Source organism: Lutra lutra, chromosome 11 (assembly GCF_902655055.1).
Source record: "Lutra lutra chromosome 11, mLutLut1.2, whole genome shotgun sequence".
NCBI classification, from domain to species: Eukaryota; Metazoa; Chordata; class Mammalia; order Carnivora; family Mustelidae; genus Lutra; species Lutra lutra.
This window is the reverse complement of record NC_062288.1, coordinates 49,895,105-49,916,916: the sequence shown is the minus strand read 5'-3', so window position 1 is coordinate 49,916,916 and position 21,812 is coordinate 49,895,105. Positions and strand designations below refer to the sequence as shown.

Below are 21,812 nucleotides of genomic sequence, written 5' to 3'. Positions count from 1 at the left end.
CAATCTCCAGATCTCACACTGGTCTCTGCTACCTCTCTGAGGCTTCATGCACAAAGAGCGTTTGGCATTTGCTTTCCGGGTTTTGCCAGGTGTCCCTGCTACCCAGGATCAGGGATGTCTTTAAAGCCTGGCTTCCTGAACCTTCAGTCCCCCAGCTCAAAACTTCTAATTTTGAAAAAATTTTAATTTTTCCACCTGGGTGGCAGAATCAGTTAAGCATTTAACTCTTGGTTTTGGCTCACGTCATGATCTCAAGGTCGTAAGATTGAGCCCTGCATGAGACTGTGCTCTGCACAAAGTCGGCTTGAGATATTCTCTCTCCTCCTCTGCCCCTCCCACTCCTGCTCTCTCTCTCTCTCTCTCTCTCTCTAATATGTAAATAAATCTTTTGTTTTTTTTAAAGATTTTATTTATTTATTTGACAGATGGAGATCACAAGTAGGCAGAGAAGCAGGCAGAGAGAGGGGAGGAAGCAGGATCCCTGCCGAGCAGAGAGCCCGATGCGGGGCTCGATCCCAGGATCCTGGGATCATGACCTGAGCTGAAGGCAGAGGCTTTAACCCACTGAGCCACCCAGGCGCCCCTATGTAAATAAATCTTTAGGAAAAAACTTCTAGTTTTCACTTTTCTCTGGATTTTGTCTTCTTGCCTTACCCACTGTGGTGAACTACCATTTTTTTTTAAAGATTTTATTTATTTATTTGAGAGAGAGACAGTGAGAGAGAGCTTGAGCGAGGAGAAGGTCAGAAGGAGAAGCAGACTCCCCATGGAGCTGGGAGCCCGATGTGGGACTCGATCCCGGAACCCCGGGATCATGACCTGAGCCAAAGGCAGTCGTCCAACCAACTGAGCCACCCAGGCGTCCGAACTACCATTTTTTGAACAGTCTACCTGATTTTCTTTTTGGTTTTCTTCTTACTCTTCCTAGTACATGCGTCAGCTGCTAGGCCCAGGCTCAGGGACATCATCCCCCAGTCTCGTCTCAGCACCTGGAGTTCTGTCTTATTTAGGGGAAAAGAGCAAATATCACAGAAACCCAGCAGTTTCACTTGGACTGCTAGTAGACATTTAAAAATTTTTTTGGTATTTTCATTTCATTTCTTTCTTTCTTTTTTTTTTTTAAAGATTTTATTTATTGATTTGACAGAGAGAGATCACAAGTAGACAGAGAGGCAGGTAAAGAGAGAGAGAGAGAGAGAGAGAGAGAGAGAAGCAGGCTCCCTGCTGAGCAGAGAGCCCGATGCGGGACTCGATCCCAGGATCCTGAGATCATGACCTGAGCCGAAGGCAGCGGCTTAACCCACTGAGCCACCCAGGTGCACCTCATTTCTTTTTTTTTTAAGATTTTTTTTTTTTTTTAATTTGAGAGAAAGAAGGAGAGTGAGCATGAGCGAGAAATAGAAAGCCATCAGGAGGAAAGACAGAGGGAGAGGGTGAAGAAGGTTCTCCACTGAGCAGGGAGCCCAACGTGGGACTCCATCCCAGGACCCTGAAATCATGACTTGAGCAAAGGCAGCTCCTTAACTGACTGAGCCATTCAGGTGCCTCTATTTTCATTTCTTTTAAATGCCCTTAATGTCTTTTCCCATTTAGGTAGCTGGTGGGAAATCTTCTTCTTTAAAGCCGTATAAAAAGCCCACAGCGTTTTAATTCTGAGGTTGTTGATTATCGTGCAAGAAGCACGAAAGACATTAATGGAAACAGGTGCATGTATTTTACTCATATCTATTTGACAAGTATGGATAGCTGGGATTTAAAGAAATTCCAAGTTGACCTTTACTTCTTGAGCTATTTGAACATAATTGGTTTCTTTCCCAATTTAAGATTAAAGATAATGAAATCAAAATGTGGTGTGAACAGTTTTAGGTGTGGTTTCCTTCCAGTAAAAGAATTCAGAATCCTAAATGTTCATGTCACAGCAAGATGAGACTTACATCAAAGCAAATACAGAAACTATAAAACTCTAAGACATATTTTAAAAACCTATTACATAGTGGGTTTTATTAGTTTCATTATACATGGTCAGCTACTAAGATAAGCTAAAATAAGCCAAGCTAAAGTATTGGACTAAAAATACTATTTAGTTGCTATGATATATTGGCATTCTGTAGGAAATGAGTAGATCAGAGTCATGCCAATTTTTAAGAGGACAACAGTCAACATAGCTATGAATTAATAAGAACAACTCTCAAGTGCAATAAAACACTCTCCCTATTCTTTCTTCCTCTGATTTTGTTTTTAGAGGCTTAATATGGGAAAGCAGTAAAGAGAATAAAATGCTAATAGTTTTTTCAAAAGCAATCTGATTGCACCAAAGAAAAGTACTAAACATCATGATCATTGGTCCTCCTCACACCTGTAACAATTGTAGCCAGAAAAAATTTTGGGTGGTCTTACATTGCTTGTTACTATGTAAGCTATTTTTTTTTATTTTTTTAAAGATTTTATTTATTTATTTGACAGAGAAATCACAAGTAGGTAGAGAGGCAGGCAGAGAGAGAGGAGGAAGCAGGCTCCCTGCTGAGCAGAAAGCCCGATGTAGGGCTTGAACCCAGGACCTGGGATCATGACCTGAGCCGAAGGCAGCGGCTTAACCCACTGAGCCACCCAGGCGCCCCACTATGTAAGCTATTTTTAGGAGTGGAGATTTTCTATGTGGTGATGCATTTCCTAGCACAGCCTTGTTCACTCAGACTAATGTGATAACATTCAGTTTGCACATCTTAACATGAAGTGAAAGAAAACCAAGGTCGAGACTAACAGAGCAGCTCAGTTTATCGTGCCCTCGATATGTGGTAGATCAGGAGTGGCAATGTTTCCATACTGAGTGTCGTCATAGCCAGAGGAAGATACAGTCCCTATTTTTAAGAATCAGAAAGCTGAAACAAATTCATATCCAGGCTAATAAAACTTCTAACTACTAACACAGCTGGTGTTCAAACCTAGGGGGATCTGATCCCAAAACTTGTGTTTTGTGCTCTTTCCTCCACACGGGTGGTTCTTTAACTGGTATGTGTCTCAGGATCACCTGAAAGGCTTGTTAAAACAAGAAATTTATTTTAAATTTTAAAAGAATAAAGGTCCATAACAACCAGATGTAATTATGAACCTTGACTGATGTCTGGGTTGAAAAAGCAGCTACAGGGCGCCTGGGTGGCTCAGTGGGTTAAGCCGCTGCCTTCAGCTCAGGTCATGATCTCAGGGTCCTGGGATCGAGTCCCGCGTCGGGCTCTCTGCTCAGCAGGGAGCCTGCTTCCCTCTCTCTCTCTCTCTCTGCCTGCCTCTCTGTCTACTTGTGATCTCTCTCTGTCAAATAAATAAATAAAATCTTTAAAAAAAAAAAAAGAAAGAAAAAGCAGCTACAGCAACCATCTTGAACCAACTGGGAAACTTTGAATATGTATTATTGTATGTTAAATAATATCTGTACACAAAGTATTTTTTTAGGTGTGATAGTGGCATTGTGGGCACATAGGACAGTGTCCTTATTTTTAAACTTATAGGCTAAATTATTTAGGAGTGAAAAGTCATGATGTCAACAAGTAAAACATTTAAATTGTTCAGTGGTATTTTGATGTTTTCCAGTTTACATTGAGTTGGTGATTTCCAATCAGACGTAACTAGAAGCTTCTGAGGAAGTCCTTAATGAAGAAAAAGGCAAAGCCTCATCTATGAAGGGTGAAAAGGGCAGAACACTAATAATCATATCATACATGAGCATATGTAGGTATTTAATATTCCTTCAAGGTTTCCTCTATTAGAAAATTTCTCACATTAAAAAGTTGAGGGGAAAGTCTTGATTCTGCCTTTTTTTTTTTTTCATCTCTTGCTCATTTTTGATTAGCTTAGCTAGTTGTAGAACTTTTGGTTGACAATTACTTTTCCTTAGCATTTTAAAAGTCTTGGATCACTGTATTCTGACTTCATAATTGCAGTTGGGGATTTTGTTGTGAATCTATAAATTATTATTTATAGGTAATGTCCTTTTTCATTCTATTTTTAGATCATTTTGCCTTCAGTGTGGGTTTTTGTCATCGCTGTATGTTATTTATGTCTTTGAATATTTAAGGATTCATAGCATATCAAATTTGGAAAATCTTCAGTCATTATCAGTTCAAACATTGCCCTCTGCCCAATTTCTCTATTTTTTCCTTGCAGGAAAGATAAGCTGATACTGGACCTTCTGTTTCTAATGTCTTCTTGTCTCACAGCTAATTAGTATTTTCTACTTCTTCTTTCTCTATGCTGCATTCTGGGCAATTTCTTCAAAATTATTTCCCAATTTAATATTTTTTCCTACATTTCTATAAAATATTTTTTGGGGGGCGCCTGGGTGGCTCAGTGGGTTAAAGCCTCTGCCTTCGGCTCAGGTCATGATCCCAGGTCCTGGGATCGAGCCCCGCATCAGGCTCTCTGCTCAGCGGAGAGCCTGCTTCCCCACCCCACCCCCAACTCTGCCTGCCTCTCTGCCTACTCTTGATCTCTCTCTGTCAAATAAATAAATTAAATCTTTAAAAAAACATTTTTTGGTTTATTTTTTTGAAAATCTATGTTTGTCTCTTGGGCAAAGTGTCATGAAGAAAATGTTTTTGTCTTTGCACCTTTTTTTTTTTCTATCTCCTGTGATGCCTGGTGATGTAACAGCCACCTTGTAACCAAAAAGCACACTAAGAGTAGATATGCATATATTCTTTTTTTTTTTTTTAAGATTTTATTTATTTATTCGACAGAGAGAAATCACAAGTAGGCAGAGAGGCAGGCAGAGAGAGAAGAGGAAGCAGACTCCCTGCTGAGCAGAAAGCCCGATGTGGGGCTTGAACCCAGGACCTGGGATCATGACCTGAGCCGAAGGCAGCGGCTTAACCCACTGAGCCACCCAGGCGCCCCTATATGCATATATTCTTGAACACCAATGATATCATTGAACTTTGTGCTAACACAGCACACCCTACCTTTGTACTCTTTGCTGTGTGAGAAAAACTCTACTTCCTTAAGTCATTGAAGTTGTATTTCTGTTACGTATAAGAAATTAAATTCCAACAAATGAAACATCACTAAAGGTATATGAATCCAACCAAAACATTAACAGTGATTATTTCTGGGTAAAGGAATTGCAGATGATCTATCTTTCTTCTTAATATTTTTTTTCCATATTATCAGCAACTTATAGTTTTAATTGGTGGAACTGCCCAGTGATAGTGGTAATAGTAACAACAGATTATTTACTGAGCCTTTTATACTGTACTAGAAACTGAAGTAAGAACTTCAAGAAAATATGTCATTGTTATCATTATTACTTCACTTAATTTAATATATACAAATGAAGATAAAATTGCATATTGCTTTAACTAGACTAATAAAATTGGAAAATATTCATTTCACTATGTAGATATTGCACTTATTATAAATTGCAGTTGTTGCTATTACAATCCAGTTAGCCGAAGTCTGAGCAATTTTAATTTCATTTTTCTTCTTTTTCAAAATACCTGGAGGTACTCTCTGGGCTGGTTTTTGTTTAAGTGGTGCTCTAGGATTCCACGAGGCATCTACTCTTCTTCCGAATGCTATTGATTGAACGACATGAGTCCTTTTATGGTTAAAAACGGTTATCATTGATCTTCTCTCATCTTCTGTAACATCTGACAAATGCAAATAGTAATGTTATTGCATAGCATTATAGAGATGCAGAGGCATTCAGAATACAATTGAAGAGTTTCAATAATGTGTTTATCTGAACTATGTTATATGTGAACACACTGTCAAAACCGTGAAGGGCAGTCACAGTGATTTCCATAATCTTACAAATGCTCAGTATATGCCACTCATGTCGCAAGGCACAGATCCTCCTAATGCATCCCAAACACTTTCTAACACATCACCATGGATGGCTGCAATCACAGCTATGATACTGTCCTTCTTTCCTCAGGGCTGTGAGGAATAACAGGAATAAATGTAGGTTTTATATATCCTCGTTGGGGAGTTAGTAATAAATTATTAAGAATTTTCACACCTATAGAGATAGAAAGGTAGGTAGAGGGATGGGGAATACACTTGGGAGGTAAGAGAGGTTCCCCCGAAATGTAAAGTAAATGCAGTGAGGCTGCTGATCTTTGTGGCTCAGTTAAATCAGACATGGTAGTTTGTCTACAATGTTTAAGATGTATTCATAAAGAAGTTATCATTGAATATATAAGTTTTAGTATATATGTTTACAGAATTGCAAAGAATACAATTTTTAGAACTTAAATAAGCCTTAAGAGATTTAGTCCAATTCTTTCATTTGTGAAATAAAACACTAAAATACCAGGAATAGATGATTTGGCATTCAACACATTCATGTCCAAATCAGGATGAGGAGACCTATTCTCACACTCAGTTAGATGGCCTTTTCCATAGTGATCAAGAGAAATGAATTCCTAAACTAGGGCAAATTTCACAGAGCAAAAATTTCAAAAATAAATCATTGAAAAACTTCCACTAACAAAGAGAACTGTTTTCAGACTTTCAGCATTTTTAAACTAGTGAACTATAAGACTGCCTTTCAAATATTTCTCTGTAAGAGGTATCCTTACGTTTTCGGTCAAGAAATTGTACTTCTGGAAGGTGGTAGATTATATATAAACGGTACAGGTTATATTGGCACAAAGGGTTTTGGTGGAGAGCTGCAAAGAAAGAATCCAAATTAAGATGTCAGATTTCAAAACTGGTTTCATTTATCACTGGATAAACTTTAGGAAATTGCAGAATTAATATGAAACGTACGAACATGTAAAATTCTGCTTCGTAAACCAAACCAGTGGCCTCCCTAATCTCACTTATTCAGAGCAGCACTTATTTCTCATTTGTGAAAGTCATTCATTCAACAAATATTTCCTGAGTGCTAACTATATATACTAAGAACCGTGCGAGGTGCTGGAGACATAGTGTTGACCCAATTCTACCACGAACGAGGAAAATTTTAGCCATCAGTTAATCAGTAAAGGAAGAACAAGAGATCAGCTCTGTGGGGGTCTTGATGCTGTTCTCTGTGACAGGATTTGTTCACTTGGTTCTCTTCTTCCAGTCTCAGAGGTCACACGGGTGCCGCCTGGAGATGGATAGAGGTGCTGTACATGGCACGGACCAAATAGTTTTCCTTCTCCACTTAAAACCACTGCACATATTTCTGAGTACCTAAACGCCTGTAGCCGCTTCACATCTCCGCAGGAACAGGCCTGAGCTGGTGCTGATCTTGGATGGTGTCTCCCTCTGGCCAGATGCACGTGCCTCTGACTTCCTTCCTTAGCTCAGGTGCCGGGGTCCCTCATGAATCAGGCTGTGTCCCACAGTGGCTGGAGGTGGGAAGCAAGCGCAGGTGGAAGAGCTCCTGGCGTGGCTGACGTCATGGGCTCGACGCATTCACATGCAGGTACATTTTTTTAAATCTTCAACTAGAAGTTGTGAGAGTTTTATTTTTAGGGAAAGAGTAGTATCGCGACTCTATTCTTCCCTGGATATATTAAACAGGGTTATTTTAATACAATGTGAAATAAAACTTTTATGATTTCCACGTGGGTATCTTTAGCTCTTGGAGTCTGCCTACATGCAATTAATTTGCAGACTGCTCTTCGGGGGGGAAAAAAACGTCTGGGGAGGAGAATTACCACTAGGTGGCAGTAGGAGAAAGAGTTCCAGCCATCGTATAACCACATCACTCCCTCCCGAAATGGGGCTCCTTTATTGCACATGTTAAATTTGGGAGTAGCGCTGTGGCATTTGACTGTAAAATAGAGAGAGGCTTGATAAAAGCACGAAAATATTAAGCATTAGAAGCCCAGGAAAGAGCAGTTGGCAACATAAAGAAGACGAGGGCGTGCTTAGAACACAACGATTTTGCTAAAAACCGAAAAAATTAACTCCTCTAGATGTTTTCCCTGTAGGTTATAAAACATTTTGATATTTATTGTATAAACACAAACTTTTCTGGCTAATCAAATCATTACATATCGCTCTTCCCTGTGGAAAACTTGAGCTTTAGAAGGACTTAGAGCCGGCAATGGAAGACACCTGGTAGCTCTTAAAGGAAAGCTCTCAGAATGAAGAAGGCAGAAAAGAAGCTGGAGAGCCAGGAGCACCCAAGAATTTAAAAAGACAGGAAATGTGTGTGCAGTGAGGGAAGGAGAGGAAAAATGAAATGGAAGATTTGCAAGATTTCTCGAGTGACAGAAAGGGTTTACATTTTAAGCTTAAAAGGGAGGGAATTTATAGTGGTAACCAATAATTATAAGTACTGGAAAGGGAGTAGAACGGATGTATATTAAACCAGTAATAAGGACAGGTTCTTAAAAGATCCACAGGGATCACGCATTGTAGTTTGAGCCAGAAAGAGAAAAGAACGTCCTTCAGTGATGGAAAAGCAAAACACAATCGTTGCTAACCAGAGTTCAGGAGGAAGAGAAAGTCCCATCACAAATGCTTTAGTGCAGAAGTCTGCTCTGCGGTTGCTGCGTTGGAGAATCCCATCTGACAACTCAGAACCCTGTGGTCCATTCTGGCAGCGAGGGGTGGAATCTACCGCTGCCTATGATGTTCACAAAACAGGAACGAATGACGTTTACTCTTTGCATCCCCTTCATACTCATTTCTCTCTGGGAACATTCCTATTTCATGTCTTCTCCCAGTCTTTAGTTAAGTCACTTCTTTACGTAAATTGAAAAACCTTCTAGCTTCAGCGAAACAGAACATCAGATTTAGACTTACTGCTATTACAGGACTTATGAATAACACGTCCCAGTACTGAAAACTTGATGCCTTTATTATGGCTCACTGTTTATCGCATCCTAATGTAAAATCTAAGGGACCACAGGTCAGAACAATGGGCTGGTAGCCTAGCCTAGCCTCTGCTTAAATTAGCTTTAAAAAAAGAATAGAAATGAATAATTTAAGAGGCGTTTCATCTTTATGATTTTCCTTTTTTTCTTTGCTCTTAAGTTTTGGAAAGAGGCAATCTTATTTTCAACTCTTTTTTTTCCCCCTCTTCCAGACTATTAAACATTTAACATTTTGGATTTATGAGTTTTGGATTGCTGCTATAAAATTATCATAAATTAAGTTTCTGAGATATGAAATCAGTTTCCTGTGTCTGAAAGTTCTGAAGGCCTCCTGTGATGTATGGGTACATTCCTTTAGAAACTATGAAGCAAAATTGCTTACACTTTCACTTTCAATAGGTTAATACTATTTAATCCACTTTCCCCCTAGGCTACTTATGGAGTACACCTCCGTGGCGCCAGCACTGTCTTGCTTATCTTAATTTGGGATTCTGAGTCTAAGCAATTTACATCTATCCAATAATATATCAAAATGCCTTTACCACCTTACTGCACAAGCTTGAATTACATTAGTCCCATGTATGAAGCTACTTGTTACTGAAACAGGGGAGAAAAAAATTATCCAAATAATTGGCTTCAGTCAATTTTTTAAAACTTTAGAAGCTAAATTAAGAAGCATCATTTAAATGAACATTAGTTTTTCAGACCACCATTGAAAGAAAGTTGAGTTGATTGGTAATGTACCAAAACATCCACTTTTTAAAAAGATTTATTTCTTTACTTGACAGAGAGAGAGAGACAGTGCATGGGGAGGAACAGAGGGAGAGAGAGGGAGAGAAGCAGACTCTGCTAAGCATGGAGCCTGACACGAGATTTGATCCCATGACCCTAAGATCATGAACAGAGCCAAAATCAAGAGTCGGATGCCTAACTGACTGAGCCACCCAGGTGCTCCAAAATATCCCTTTTAATATATGGGGGAAATGATACAGAGAAGTTAAAAGTCATAATGTCCTATGTCTATGCAGACCAGCCTGTGGGAGTGAGTCTAGCTGTCAATGGTCAGACACTATGATTTTGAGGTTCCGGTTCAAGGTTGCTTAGTTAGGTCAGCCCCTCCATCATTACCACCATCTTGCTTTAACATCTATGGGCCACTGCACACCATGTGCTTGTACTAAATATGGAAATCATCCTCAATTTTTGAAAGGGGAGCTTGGACTAAAGCAGGGGATGAAGAGAGTTGGAAGAGTCAGAATATGCTCTTCTTCACCACAAATAACAAAGACCCACTTGGCTCTTTTTATTGGGTGATTGTTCTGTTTTGTCATTTGGGAGGGGTGGTCCCAACTTGAAGGGCATTTCAGGTAGAGGCTCAGATGAAGAGACTGATGAGATCATAGTTGCACCCTGATCTCAGTGTCCCTCTTCAGCCCCTTGCTATTTGCAGTCAGTGGTGGACTGGGGCCAAGTCAAGAAAGATCGAAAATGTTTTCGAGTAGAACCTGAAGAAAATGGAGACCCTCTCCTGAAAGGGGCATTCTGTCTCTAATGAAGAATCCTTAAATCACCACTAGGAAGCAAGTCCTAAAAATTAAGGAATGTAGGGGTCTAAGTGTAATTTCCAACAGTGGAGCTTAATGAAACAAACAAAACTTGAGAGAAATGAGGAAAGTAAGATTTTAGGAACGGGAGAATGTAAGTATTTTGTGAGTGATGGTGGTGCTGTTCTCCCCATGTGCTAGGAAAGAGGCAGGGAGACGGAAGGTCAGGGAAAGTCATCAGCCAGGAAGTAGATCCTGACTTAGGAAGACTTTGCAGAAAGGGAGGGAAGAGGAAAATGGAGCTGGAGAGGAAGGGTGTGGAAAGGTAGACGCCTGGAGAGAAGAGGTGGGGCCCTCCTGACTCAGCCTGGAAGTTGGGAATTCCAGTTTCCAGGACCTCACACTCAGCAGCAGGGTTAGGCCTCCCTGAAGCTCCCAGCCCTGCTTCTCCTGGGCCATCTCTTGGCAATCCTCCTCGTAAACGCCAATGGAGGGGAATGCCAAAATGGATTAAAGGTTTCCCCTCCAGGCTGTTTTCTCACCCTCTAAAGACCTTGTTTAATTGGAGTGGAATAGTAACAACATTTCAGCACTTTATACGGTTTTAGGGCTTGAAAAGGCAAAAATTTTAACATTGAAAGTACATGGATCTCTCATTTTAATTAATGAACTGAATCTAATCTGTGATTGCAAATGAGGTTCATAGAAACTGAATCTGGGCACATTACTGCCCCAATACAATTAGTAGTCTAGTACTTGGAAACTTTTTTCCCACATAATATCTTTAACCAAAATGGGTCAAGTGTTCACAGTATGCATTATTTGCTACCAAAACTTTTCTAAAAATGCTTTCTTTGAGAAATTGGACACAGCATTCGCTCCATTTCAAAAAATGACCTCACTACAAAGATTCTCAGTTGGAACCATTGTGGTTATGTAACTTGAATTATATTCACTATGATTTCAAGTAGAGGTCACTTAAACTGTTGTGACGGGTTATGATAGGGACATTATACTACCAGGTTGGCAGAACAGCCTTTCAAAGAACTGGAAAGACCCTTCTGTACCCCACCTCAGAGCTGACACAAGTCTGTGCTCACACACACATGCTGAACAAGGCGGGCATGGACTGGATTTCAGACACTCCTCACTCCTGGGCCAGGCACCTTCGTTCAGGGCATAATCCTGAGAGGACGACCTTGGCTGCTAACTTCCAAGTCTTGTATTGTAAGATAAGTTTCCTTAAATTATTGAGTTCTTACATTTAGCAAATCATCCAATTAGTTTCATATCAAGCTCCCTCAGCTCTCTGAAAAATATTTAGGCCAAAAGTTATAAAACCATAAACCATGGGACTTTTGTGTCACCATGTATTAGAGTGTCGCATGATAAATATTTACTTAATGGATGAGTAAAAGATAAATACTTATTAAACAAGTGAATGAATAAATGCGAAACAAAGAAACAAGGCATGAGTTTAAGTTTCAACATTTCTTAGGAGTTTGGTTAAAGCTCGGACACGTGCATTCCCACCATTCAAGAGGAAGTCATTCTAATCACATCATAGGATTTCTGTGAAGATTTAAACAAGACTATAATAAGAAAGCATTTTCTCAACAGGGAAGACATTCAAATATGTTGTTGTTATAACAATTATTATTTCACATGTCAGTTATATTGTTAAAAATCTATTTACTACTCAGCAGACTTTCAAGACTGTGAGCATCTTAATTCATCATCTAATTTACATAACCCACAGTAAAACCATTTTTGTTTTTGTCACTGCTTCAAAATAACATCAATGTCAGGAAATGCTCCTTAAAAACATGTCTTATGGAGTTAGCTTAATATTTGAGGTGATCCTGACAGCTAGCTAGTAGCCCATTTTATGGAAAAACAAAGTGAGAGTTCCAGATCTAGCAGAGTCAGTCTTTTCATCACAGAAGTGTTTGTTCAGCGCACAAGGGCCAGATGGTTCCAGTACGCAGGCCAGTGCTGAGTCTTTCACAGAACTTATCATGTTTCAAAAATAAGCATGGGATTATTTGCAGTTAAAAGGTGTCTAAGGTAGCAAAGCGGCCATGTTGCCAGCTCCAGAGGACACCAGCCAGTGTGTAGTCAATAGAAATGCACCCCATGGGGCGCCTGGGTGGCTCAGTGGGTTAAGCCTCTGCCTTCAGCTCAGGTCTTGATCTCAGGGTCCTGGGATCGAGCCCCACATCGGGCTCTCTAAAAAAAAAGAAATGTGCCCCTTGGACCTATGCTCTGAGAAGAACAAGATGGGAACTAACAGGAGATAATGAAAACCCAGGGGGAAGAAGAGAAGAAAGGGTGGTGATAGGTTCATAGTGACTAGTGAGTGGGTAAGGACGGTAAGGGACTGTGGATGGTCTTGACCAAAAGTACAGTTTCTGGCCTGAGTGGATGTGCTAAGGGGAGATGTGGGATGTGGGAATCAACTCAGATTATTATATGTTTGTGAAACTTCTTTTCAAAGGGAAAATCAACACAATTTTAGATTAACAAAAAAGAAGCATGGAATTCCCATGAACTTGGTATAGTTTTAATATTTGGGTTTAAACAATGTACGTATAAGCACATGAGTCATTTCTCCTCAATACAGTAGATGTTATTACTGATTAGCACTGAAAGCATATGAAAACTATAATTACTCTATGTATTGATCTGATCAGAACCTTCACCATCAACACCAGTTTGCACATATTCAAAACATTGTTTCAGGCAATTCTGAGAAGTGAATAGAAAATGAATAGAAAAAAACAAACAAACATCTATTTCATGACATTATATAAACAAGTCTCCTAACTCTCAAGTTTGGGAACCCATTCATCAGTCTGAGTGTCTTTTCCCTTGGTACACCCAGAAAATTTCATCCTCTGTTGCAATCCTGTGCGGGTTATTTACCCTTCAAGATTATGAGCTTATTGAGCAAGAACTGTATATTATTTATTTTTCCAACCCATTTCACAGTTTCTTCCACGGCATAGGTTACCTCTTTGCTGGGTGTGATTCAATATACATGAATGAAATTTGCTGTTCACCTACTGGAAAGCTTAAAAAAAAAGAACTTAACTTTTATCTTTTGGTGTCAGTTTTATTAATATAATTCATATACCACATGATTCGCCCATTATAAGTATACAATTGATGTTTTTTAGTATATTCGAAGAGTTGTCCAACCAACACCACAGTCAATTGTAAAACATTTTCATCACTCCTAGAAGAACCCCACACCTCCTTATTCTTTAACTAGGCTCCCTGGTCCCCTCTTGCCCAGTCCTGGACAAATAAGAATCTATTTAAAAATAGCTATCACTCAGTGTGGTTATCTCCATAGGTGTGTCTATTCAGGACACGTCATGTAAATGGAATCATACAACGCGTGCTAAAACTTAGTTCTGAGATAAAACCAAATACACAGATTTAAACAGGTAAACGTTTTGTCACTTTTGTCACTTCCCTTTGGCATGCCATGTCATGTCTCAAAAAATGTTTTCCATCTGTTTTTCTTGCAAGAACATGTTTTAAAAGATAATAAGATTAAATCTTATTTTCAAGAATATTTAAGGATTTCGTTATAAACATTGATCAATTTTAAACTTAAAAAATGACCCCTGTCCTGTGTCATTACTCTTTTAACTTATGGCCATAGAAGCAAACAAACAAATACTTAGGATCTTCAGATTTGGCATCCCCTTTAATTCCTTCACTGTGGCGTCAATGTTTGTTAGCTCATTGTGGTGAAGCAGGAGCAAGTACAATGAAGGCAGAAAGTGCAGGCCTGAAAGACATTTTTTTTTTTGATAAGATTTTAAACATTCTCAATGCTAATTAAACATGCCAGCAAACAAAAGCAAAAAACACATTTCAGTTGGTACAAGGAGTCATTATTAATAATAATGTGATTTGTCATTAAATATGCAACAAAGCACAAGAATTCGAATAATTGAGTGTGATGTGGACATGTAGAACCAACTTCTTTCCACTGTTATTGTTTTCTGTTTTTTTTTTTTTTTTTTCCTGTAGCAATAATTTTGTTTGATTTCGGAGGGGTTATTTTCTTTACTCTTCTTCTTTTTGTTGTGTTTTGTTTTGTCAGTGTTACTTAGGTTCATAATGCCAATCAAGGGGAAAAAAATCACTCATTTAATTCAGTACTTTCCCCAAAATTACTCAGCTAAATATTTTCTTTACACAACGGGAAGCCACATATTCATATTATTTGTGTTGATTCTAAATTTCGCATATTCCCACAATTTTAACAGAAATGGAAGTGGGCTGTGTCTTTACCATACCCACATCGCAGCTGACTTGGCAAAGTTTCTTTCTCCGTGGTACATGGAATCATGGTGGATCTTAAAATTTATGATATTTTGACTCTATGATACATGAAATTTAGAAAGATTGTTTTGGGCTGTGCCTCTTTGTATTTCGTGATCCTAGTACATCGTGTGCTTTTATAGCTGACTTGAAATCATCAACTTAGAGATAGTTACGCATGTAAAATTAACTCAGAGCGAAAAGAGGAATCTGGCTGCTAAAAATCATAGCCACTGAAAACAGTAAGGCTATTTGTGAAGTTTTTATATTGATTAATGCTCCCAAACATTGTTAAAATTTGCTTCCCTAATACCCACTCTGTGTCCAGCTCTGCAGGAGCATGGCACAATTTCTATTTAAAACAAGATTCTTTCACATTTTGAATAAGGCACAGGACGATATTACATTAAGACTGTAATCTGGAGCACATTTTTCAAAATGAAATGTATACGAGAACATGTTGAAAAATGAATTTCATCCCATATTTTCACCAGAAATGTTCCAATAGATATTTTCATGCCATTAGCAGTATGATAGTTATTAGTTCTTACTCAGGTGAAAGTCTATTCAGTCAGCAGAAAACGTTGAAGACATACCTTCTATGTCAAATATGGCATTGTTGTTCAGATAAAGCTCTGACAGACAATAGTTTCTAGTTAGGAATGTTAATCCTTGGAGCTGAAAATGAAAGAGAATAATATACTTTCTGTAGTAATTTATATATATGTATGTGTATTTATATCTATCTATCTATATAAATAAATGTGTATATATATTTATAAAATTAGAGTATGATCAGACAAGTTTGATGTTTGCTATCATTATTATTTCTGACCATTTGGTCTGGGCTCTGAGTTTCCATCTGGATTGTCTTTGAGGACATTGGGATGAAAAGGACTTTTTCAGCTAACTGAAGACAAAGCTCTCATCCTATCTCTCCCAAACTTCTTGCATAGTTTTCAATGCCTCTGTAATCTGACCTAGCCCCTTTGCTCTAACTCTGTTTCTCCCAGTTCTGCCGCCTGCAGTCTCACTGGCTCTGTCCCCACGTACCGACTAACCCACCATCACACATTATTTAGTGACCAGTATGTGCCCAGGGCTTTCTCCTCAACGCTGAGGCCATGTCTGCATCTGTGTATGAGTCATGCTTTCTCCTCTGCCTGCATAACTTTTCTCCCTGGTGCATTTCTGGTAATTCTTAAGGATCGGCCCTTGTCCAACCGGACATACCAAACCATGCTGGAGGGACACCTGCGTGGCTCATCTGGTTGAGTGCCCAGCTGAGGCCATGATCTCATGAGACCGAGCTCGGGGCTCACACTCAGAGGGGAGTCTGCTTGAGATTCTCCTGCTCCTTCTGCCCCTCCCATTTTCCAAACAGTATGGTGAAGTCACATCTTTTTTTTTTTAAGTTTTGTTTATTTATCTGAGAGGGAGAGGGAAAGGGAAAGAGAGCAAGCATGAAGGGGAGAGGGTCAAAAGGAAACAGGGAAGCAGTCTCCCTGCTGAGTAGGGAGTCCAATGCAAGACTGGATCTCAGGACCCTGGGATCATGTCCTGAGCTGAAGGCAGACGCTTAACTGACTGAGCTACCCAGCCACCCCTCACATCTTCCTTTTAAGATTAGATTAGAAATGTAGTTGTATGAACTGCAAATAGTCAAAAGCAGTCTTGGAAATTCCTCAAATGAGCCATTAAGTACTGTATTCAGAAACAGGGTATTCAACTCTAGACTGAGAGTCGGAAGTGACTGTTACTCTGCAAGGAGAACTGATTTTTAAAAAACTATTGACTCTATAACCTCGATAAAATTTAACAATTTGTTTGAGTTATGAGGATGGTAGAGCCATAGAGGTGTGGCAGGTATCTTCTAAAAGCAGCAGGTTAGTTAAATATAAAGCTATCTTTCTACTTAATACAGGATCAGGGAGAATATTCCCATTGAATAGTTACTGACCAAGTGCTTAGTACTTTCTATACAGAAATATACATCACTTTCTATGCAAAAATATATGCTCATGATTATACATTAGTATTAGGTGTTTATCAAAGCTTATCATGTGACTGTTATCATTAAATGTAACTGTTTTGGCCTTTGATGTATTGATTTAGATAGATGCTGATGCATTGGACTTAGTGAGGATTTATTGCAAATTTTAGCCCTGAGACATAGCTCAGAAAAGCTGTCGTAGATTTGTATGCAACGTTTCAAAACTGTTTTCTTTAATTAATTTTCTTTAATTTTATTGTTGCATCTGCAACACACATTATAAAGCTATGAAAGGCACGTGTGCTGCTCATCTCATCATTTCACAGATTCATCTGCATCCAGTTAGGTCAGCACCCATGCAGGAGGGCCACCAGCAATTTCCCACAGCTTTTCCTAAGTCACGAGAGGGACTATGTTCCTCCTAAGCAGGAGACCATGCAATGCACTGAGGGTGCAGGGGTCCCAATGGGCTTCCTATCCCTTTCTCCTCTTCCATTCTTCCTTCCACTCACCACTACCTGATTGAACGATGGCCACACGTGACGCAAGAATAGAAAACAAACCCCAGTGGAAACCATGACTACTTCTTCTCTCCTTTCTCAGTTGCCTGCCGGACCACACATCAACAGAACCTTTCTAATTACTCAAGACTTTCATTTCTTTTGCATGACTTATTAACACAAGAAGAATACTAATAAACTTAATACTTTCATCTCGATTATAGAATCTTGGTTTTCCCAAGAGCCTTAATATCCTTTGGGCCATGATTACTGGGATTTTAAGACTGCACTGTTTGTTGGGGTAAGATGGGTAGGGGAATGGAGTGGAAAGAGATAAAGCCAGTTCAAGAGGACCCTGGAAGGAATTACAAGATTTTGTGCAGAGGACTGTAACTGTCCAATTTTGTTTTAGAAAGAAAATGGCAGGAAAGAACACAGTTTAGAAGGGAGAGTAAGCATAATGGCAGGAGTTGAATGAGAATGGCGTTACGCTAATTCAGAAGACTATGTAGTGGTCCAGAGTAGAGTAATGGCAGTGGAGAAGAAAAGTAGAGGGAATTGAGAGACAGTTCCAAGGTAGGAATCACAGGACTTAATAGACACTGCAATGTAGCAAGCTGTTGAAGTCAAGATCTAGGAGAAAAACTGGAAGACACACTGATTGCCCTGACACTCAAGCCATCGTTGAAGTAAATGGCATATATATAATATACATAGTATTATAATTATCCACTTAGACAAATCTACACTATTAATCTGAAGGATCACCATAAGATTTATATGGAATGTGACATTTCACAAATCATTTATTTTGGTTCAGGGCTCGGCACATAGCTAGTGCTCAATAAACAAGAGCTATTATTACTTAACCATTATTTTTTATACATAGAGAGAGCTGAGAGTACTTCCATTTAATGTAAAGCACTTACATGTAGTCTCCAGGGTAGTAGTGGAGGAAAAATTATGCCAGCATGAATTTAAAATTAAAGAGGCATTCTTCTAGAACAGGGCTTCTCAACCTCTGTAACTATGGACATGTAGGGCCAGGTTATTCTTTGCTGGGGTTGGGAGTTCTGTCCTGTGCATTATAGTATGATTAAGAACAAATCTAGTCTCTACCCACTAGATGCCAGTAGCACACACACACTCCACTTGGGACAATCAAAAAGTGTCTCCAGAGATTGCCAAATGTCTGCTGTAAGGGAAAGATGGTGTGAGTGTGTGTGTGTGTGTATGTAAATCACTTCTTGTTGGGAACAGCTGATTTAGAGTCAAGGGAAGAGGGAGTGTCAAATTGATAAAATGCTAGCTATCATTGGCCCCTGCTAGATGGTTTCACAGGCATTATCTAATGTGATGCTTATAGCAGCCCTGTGTTATTTTTTTTTTAAAGATTTTATTTATTTATTTGACAGACAGAGATCACAAGTAGGCAGAGAAGCAGGCAGAGAGAAAGGAGGAAGCAGGCTCCCCGCTGAGCAGAGAGCCCGATGCAGGGCTCGATCACAGGACCCTGGGATCATGACCTGAGCCGAAAGCAGAGGCTTTAACCCACTGAGCCACCCAGGCACCCCCCTGTGTTATTTGTTTTATTCCTTATTTACCTAGGAGTAAACTGGGCTCAGTGAAGTTAAACAACTTTCTCAAGGTAACAGAGCAAGGATAAATCCAAGTCTGTCTGATTCTCAAATCAAAAACTGGCATATAGTACATCATAATTGGGTTCATTGAAATAGTTGAATCTCTATTAAAGTAGCCAGAAGACATGAATTTGAACATACTTTGAAGTAATGGAAAATATTGTTAGTTTGAGCAATGGAAAATACTTCTTAAATTATTTTTCTACTATTTCAGCAATGTTTTTCACCAAAAATCATGTTTAAAATACTTCCAAAAATATTTGGCATAAAATGGAAAAAAATGTAGAAAAACTAATCTTACAAAATATATGTCCAGCAAAGTACTACACACATACTAAACCAACTAAAATTCCATGATGTATGTTGTAAAGCTACTTGAAAAAAAAGTTGCAATTCAAAAAATTCTTTACAAGTATTTAAAATAGCACCTTAAAAATTATTTAGTTTTTCAAATGCTCTAAGCTGTTTTTAGAACAATGTGTATTAGGTATTAAATGAATAAATAAGTATATATGTACCAGAACATTATTGAAGGAACCAACTAGCATTGTATATATTGACATATGGAGTATTTTCCAATACTCAATCTAAAATTTTCCATTGTTGGGCACCTGGGTGGCTCAGTGGGTTAAAGCCTCTGCCTTCAGCTCAGGTCATGATCTCAGGATCCAGGATCGAGCCCCGCATCAGGGCTCTCTGCTCGGCAGGGAGCCTGCTTCCTCTTCTCTCTCTGCCTGCCTCTCTGCCTACTTGTGATCTCTGTCTGTCAAATAAATAAATAAAAATCTTTTAAAAATTTTAAAAAAATAAAAAAATAAAATTTTCCATTGTTCAAACTACTAATATTTTCTAATAAAAATATTTTCAAATTAATGTCTTCTCGATGGTATATGTATTATATATATACTTATTTAATCTTCACAACAAACTCATGAGGTATGAGTACTATTATTACCTTATTTTAAGGTAAAATCATTTTAAGTCCTAACTAGATATACAGCGTAGATATCTATGACTTTCACAACCAAGCAGTGAAGCCTTATTTAGGTTATTCATGTTGATTTCCTTTTTTGAAAAGGTTTTAAATATTTGGCAAAATATAATTCGTTCAACAAAGTTGACATAAAGGATAGAATTAATGTTGCCCTGAGGCAACAGAAACATGTAAGAGCCCAAATTAAGTGGAATGCATGCTAGTTCATTTTATTCTTTAACAGTTTTTGTGCTCTGCTATGGGATTTGTGCAGCTCTAAATCGTTTTTTAGAACAAAGTATGTTATGTATAAATGAATAAATAACTATGTATATACCTAGACCTTGTTGAAGGAACCAACTAAAATTCCATGATGTGTTACAAAGCTACTTGGAGAAAGATAGTAATTCAAAGAATTCTTTACAACTATTTAAAATAGCACATTAAAAATAATTCTTTCAGGGGTGCCTGGGTGGCTCAGTGGGTTAAAGCCTCTGCCTTCAGCTCGGGTCATGATCCCAGGGTCCTGGGATCGAGCCCCACATCGAGCCCCCACATCGAGCTCTCTGCTCGGCAGGGAGCCCGCTTCCTCCTCTCTCTCTCTGCCTGCCTCGCTGCCTACCTGTGATCTCTATCTGTCAAATTAAAAAAAAAAAATTCTTTCATATTTTAAATTGTGATTTGCTAATTTTGTACATCAGTATTCCTTTCTAAAATATACATATTTGTGCTATTTACCAAACTCTCAATATGTGCCGAATGCTTAGGAGGTGGGAAACAGTAACATATCTTTTTAAAAAAATTATTGACATATAATGTATTGTTTGTTTCGGGGTACAGGTCTATGATTCATCAGTCTTAGACTACACCCAGCACTCACCACAACACATACCCTCCCTAATGTCCATTGCGCAGCCACCCCATCCTCCCAACCCCTCCCCTCCAGCAACCCTCAGTTTGTTTACTGAGATTAAGCATCCCTTGTGGTTTGTCTTCCTTTCTGGTTTCGTCTTGGGAAACAGTAACATATCTTAATGGCATAGAATAATGAGTCCAGGATCTTTCTTAAAATGATTTTGCGTATTTCAATCAGAGCATTCTCTGGTCAGTTAGTAGAGAATGTGTCATTATAAATAAGTATTTCCATGATTTTTTAGATGATGAAGGTTATAAACAATGACTTTGCCAGAAGAGGTATTTTTATTTGAATTTAATTTGTAAAGTTTGTCATCTATTTGGTCTTCACTACCTGGCAGAAACTCAGAACCCATTTTGGACAGTCGCTTGGTAAAGCTTTCTACAGGTTTTTCATCAAATGCTGCTTCTAATCGGAGCCAAATCAAATATTCCAAAGGACTGCTAGTTCTTCCAGAAATTAAAGGATACCAGTATTGTGGAACTCAGTAGAAAATTTTTGAGGTGATGAGCCCAAACACATATCAATGGGTAGACCATTTGAAATTGTACTGTTAAAGGCAAGTCACTCCACTTCTCACGGAGGGTTGGAAAGGGTCGACCGTGGACCTAAACCTCCTTCGGTCAGGCTTGCTGGAAGACGAGACAAGGGAGTCTTTGGAAGTCCTCATCTAAGAGGATCTAAGAGCAGCTGCCTCCCTCTGACTCTATGAGGGTAGCTGAACAAAAGGCGACCCAGAAATGGAGATGATGCATGACTGGTGACTGACGATGCAAGTGTGAGGAGCAAGTAAGCCCTCAGAGAGCGTCCTGAAGGAACCGGAGCTGCCTGAGCAAATCTAGCAAAGTTGGGGCATTGGAAACAACTTGGCATCTATTCTGCTAATCCAGGGTCAGACCAGAAGCTCCAGTCTGGTCACCCTCTAGGTGATAATGGGGAGAAGTGCCTCTGCTCCTAGCATGTTAGGTTCCAAATGTATCAGACTATGTTCATTGCCTCCCCAAACTATTGCTTTCTGGCATTCCATTCCAGGCAGTTGGCAAATGCCGTGCCCTCACCATGAGCATAACCACTCCCTCTGCCCTTAATTTTATT

At 39.0% G+C, this 21,812-nt stretch overlaps 1 protein-coding gene across 1 annotated transcript in view; it reads right to left on the bottom strand.

Annotated features, from left to right (window-relative positions):
• Positions 1-21,812, bottom strand: part of LRRC72 (leucine rich repeat containing 72) — a 42,715-nt gene that overhangs the window by 3,714 nt on the left and 17,189 nt on the right. The window contains exons 4-7 of the mRNA XM_047694202.1: positions 15,292-15,373; positions 14,046-14,156; positions 6,573-6,662; positions 5,487-5,639 (exon numbers count right to left, since the gene is read on the bottom strand). Of these exons, the coding sequence (XP_047550158.1) occupies positions 5,487-5,639; positions 6,573-6,662; positions 14,046-14,156; positions 15,292-15,373 (436 nt within the window). The remainder of the gene's footprint in view (positions 1-5,486; positions 5,640-6,572; positions 6,663-14,045; positions 14,157-15,291; positions 15,374-21,812) is intronic.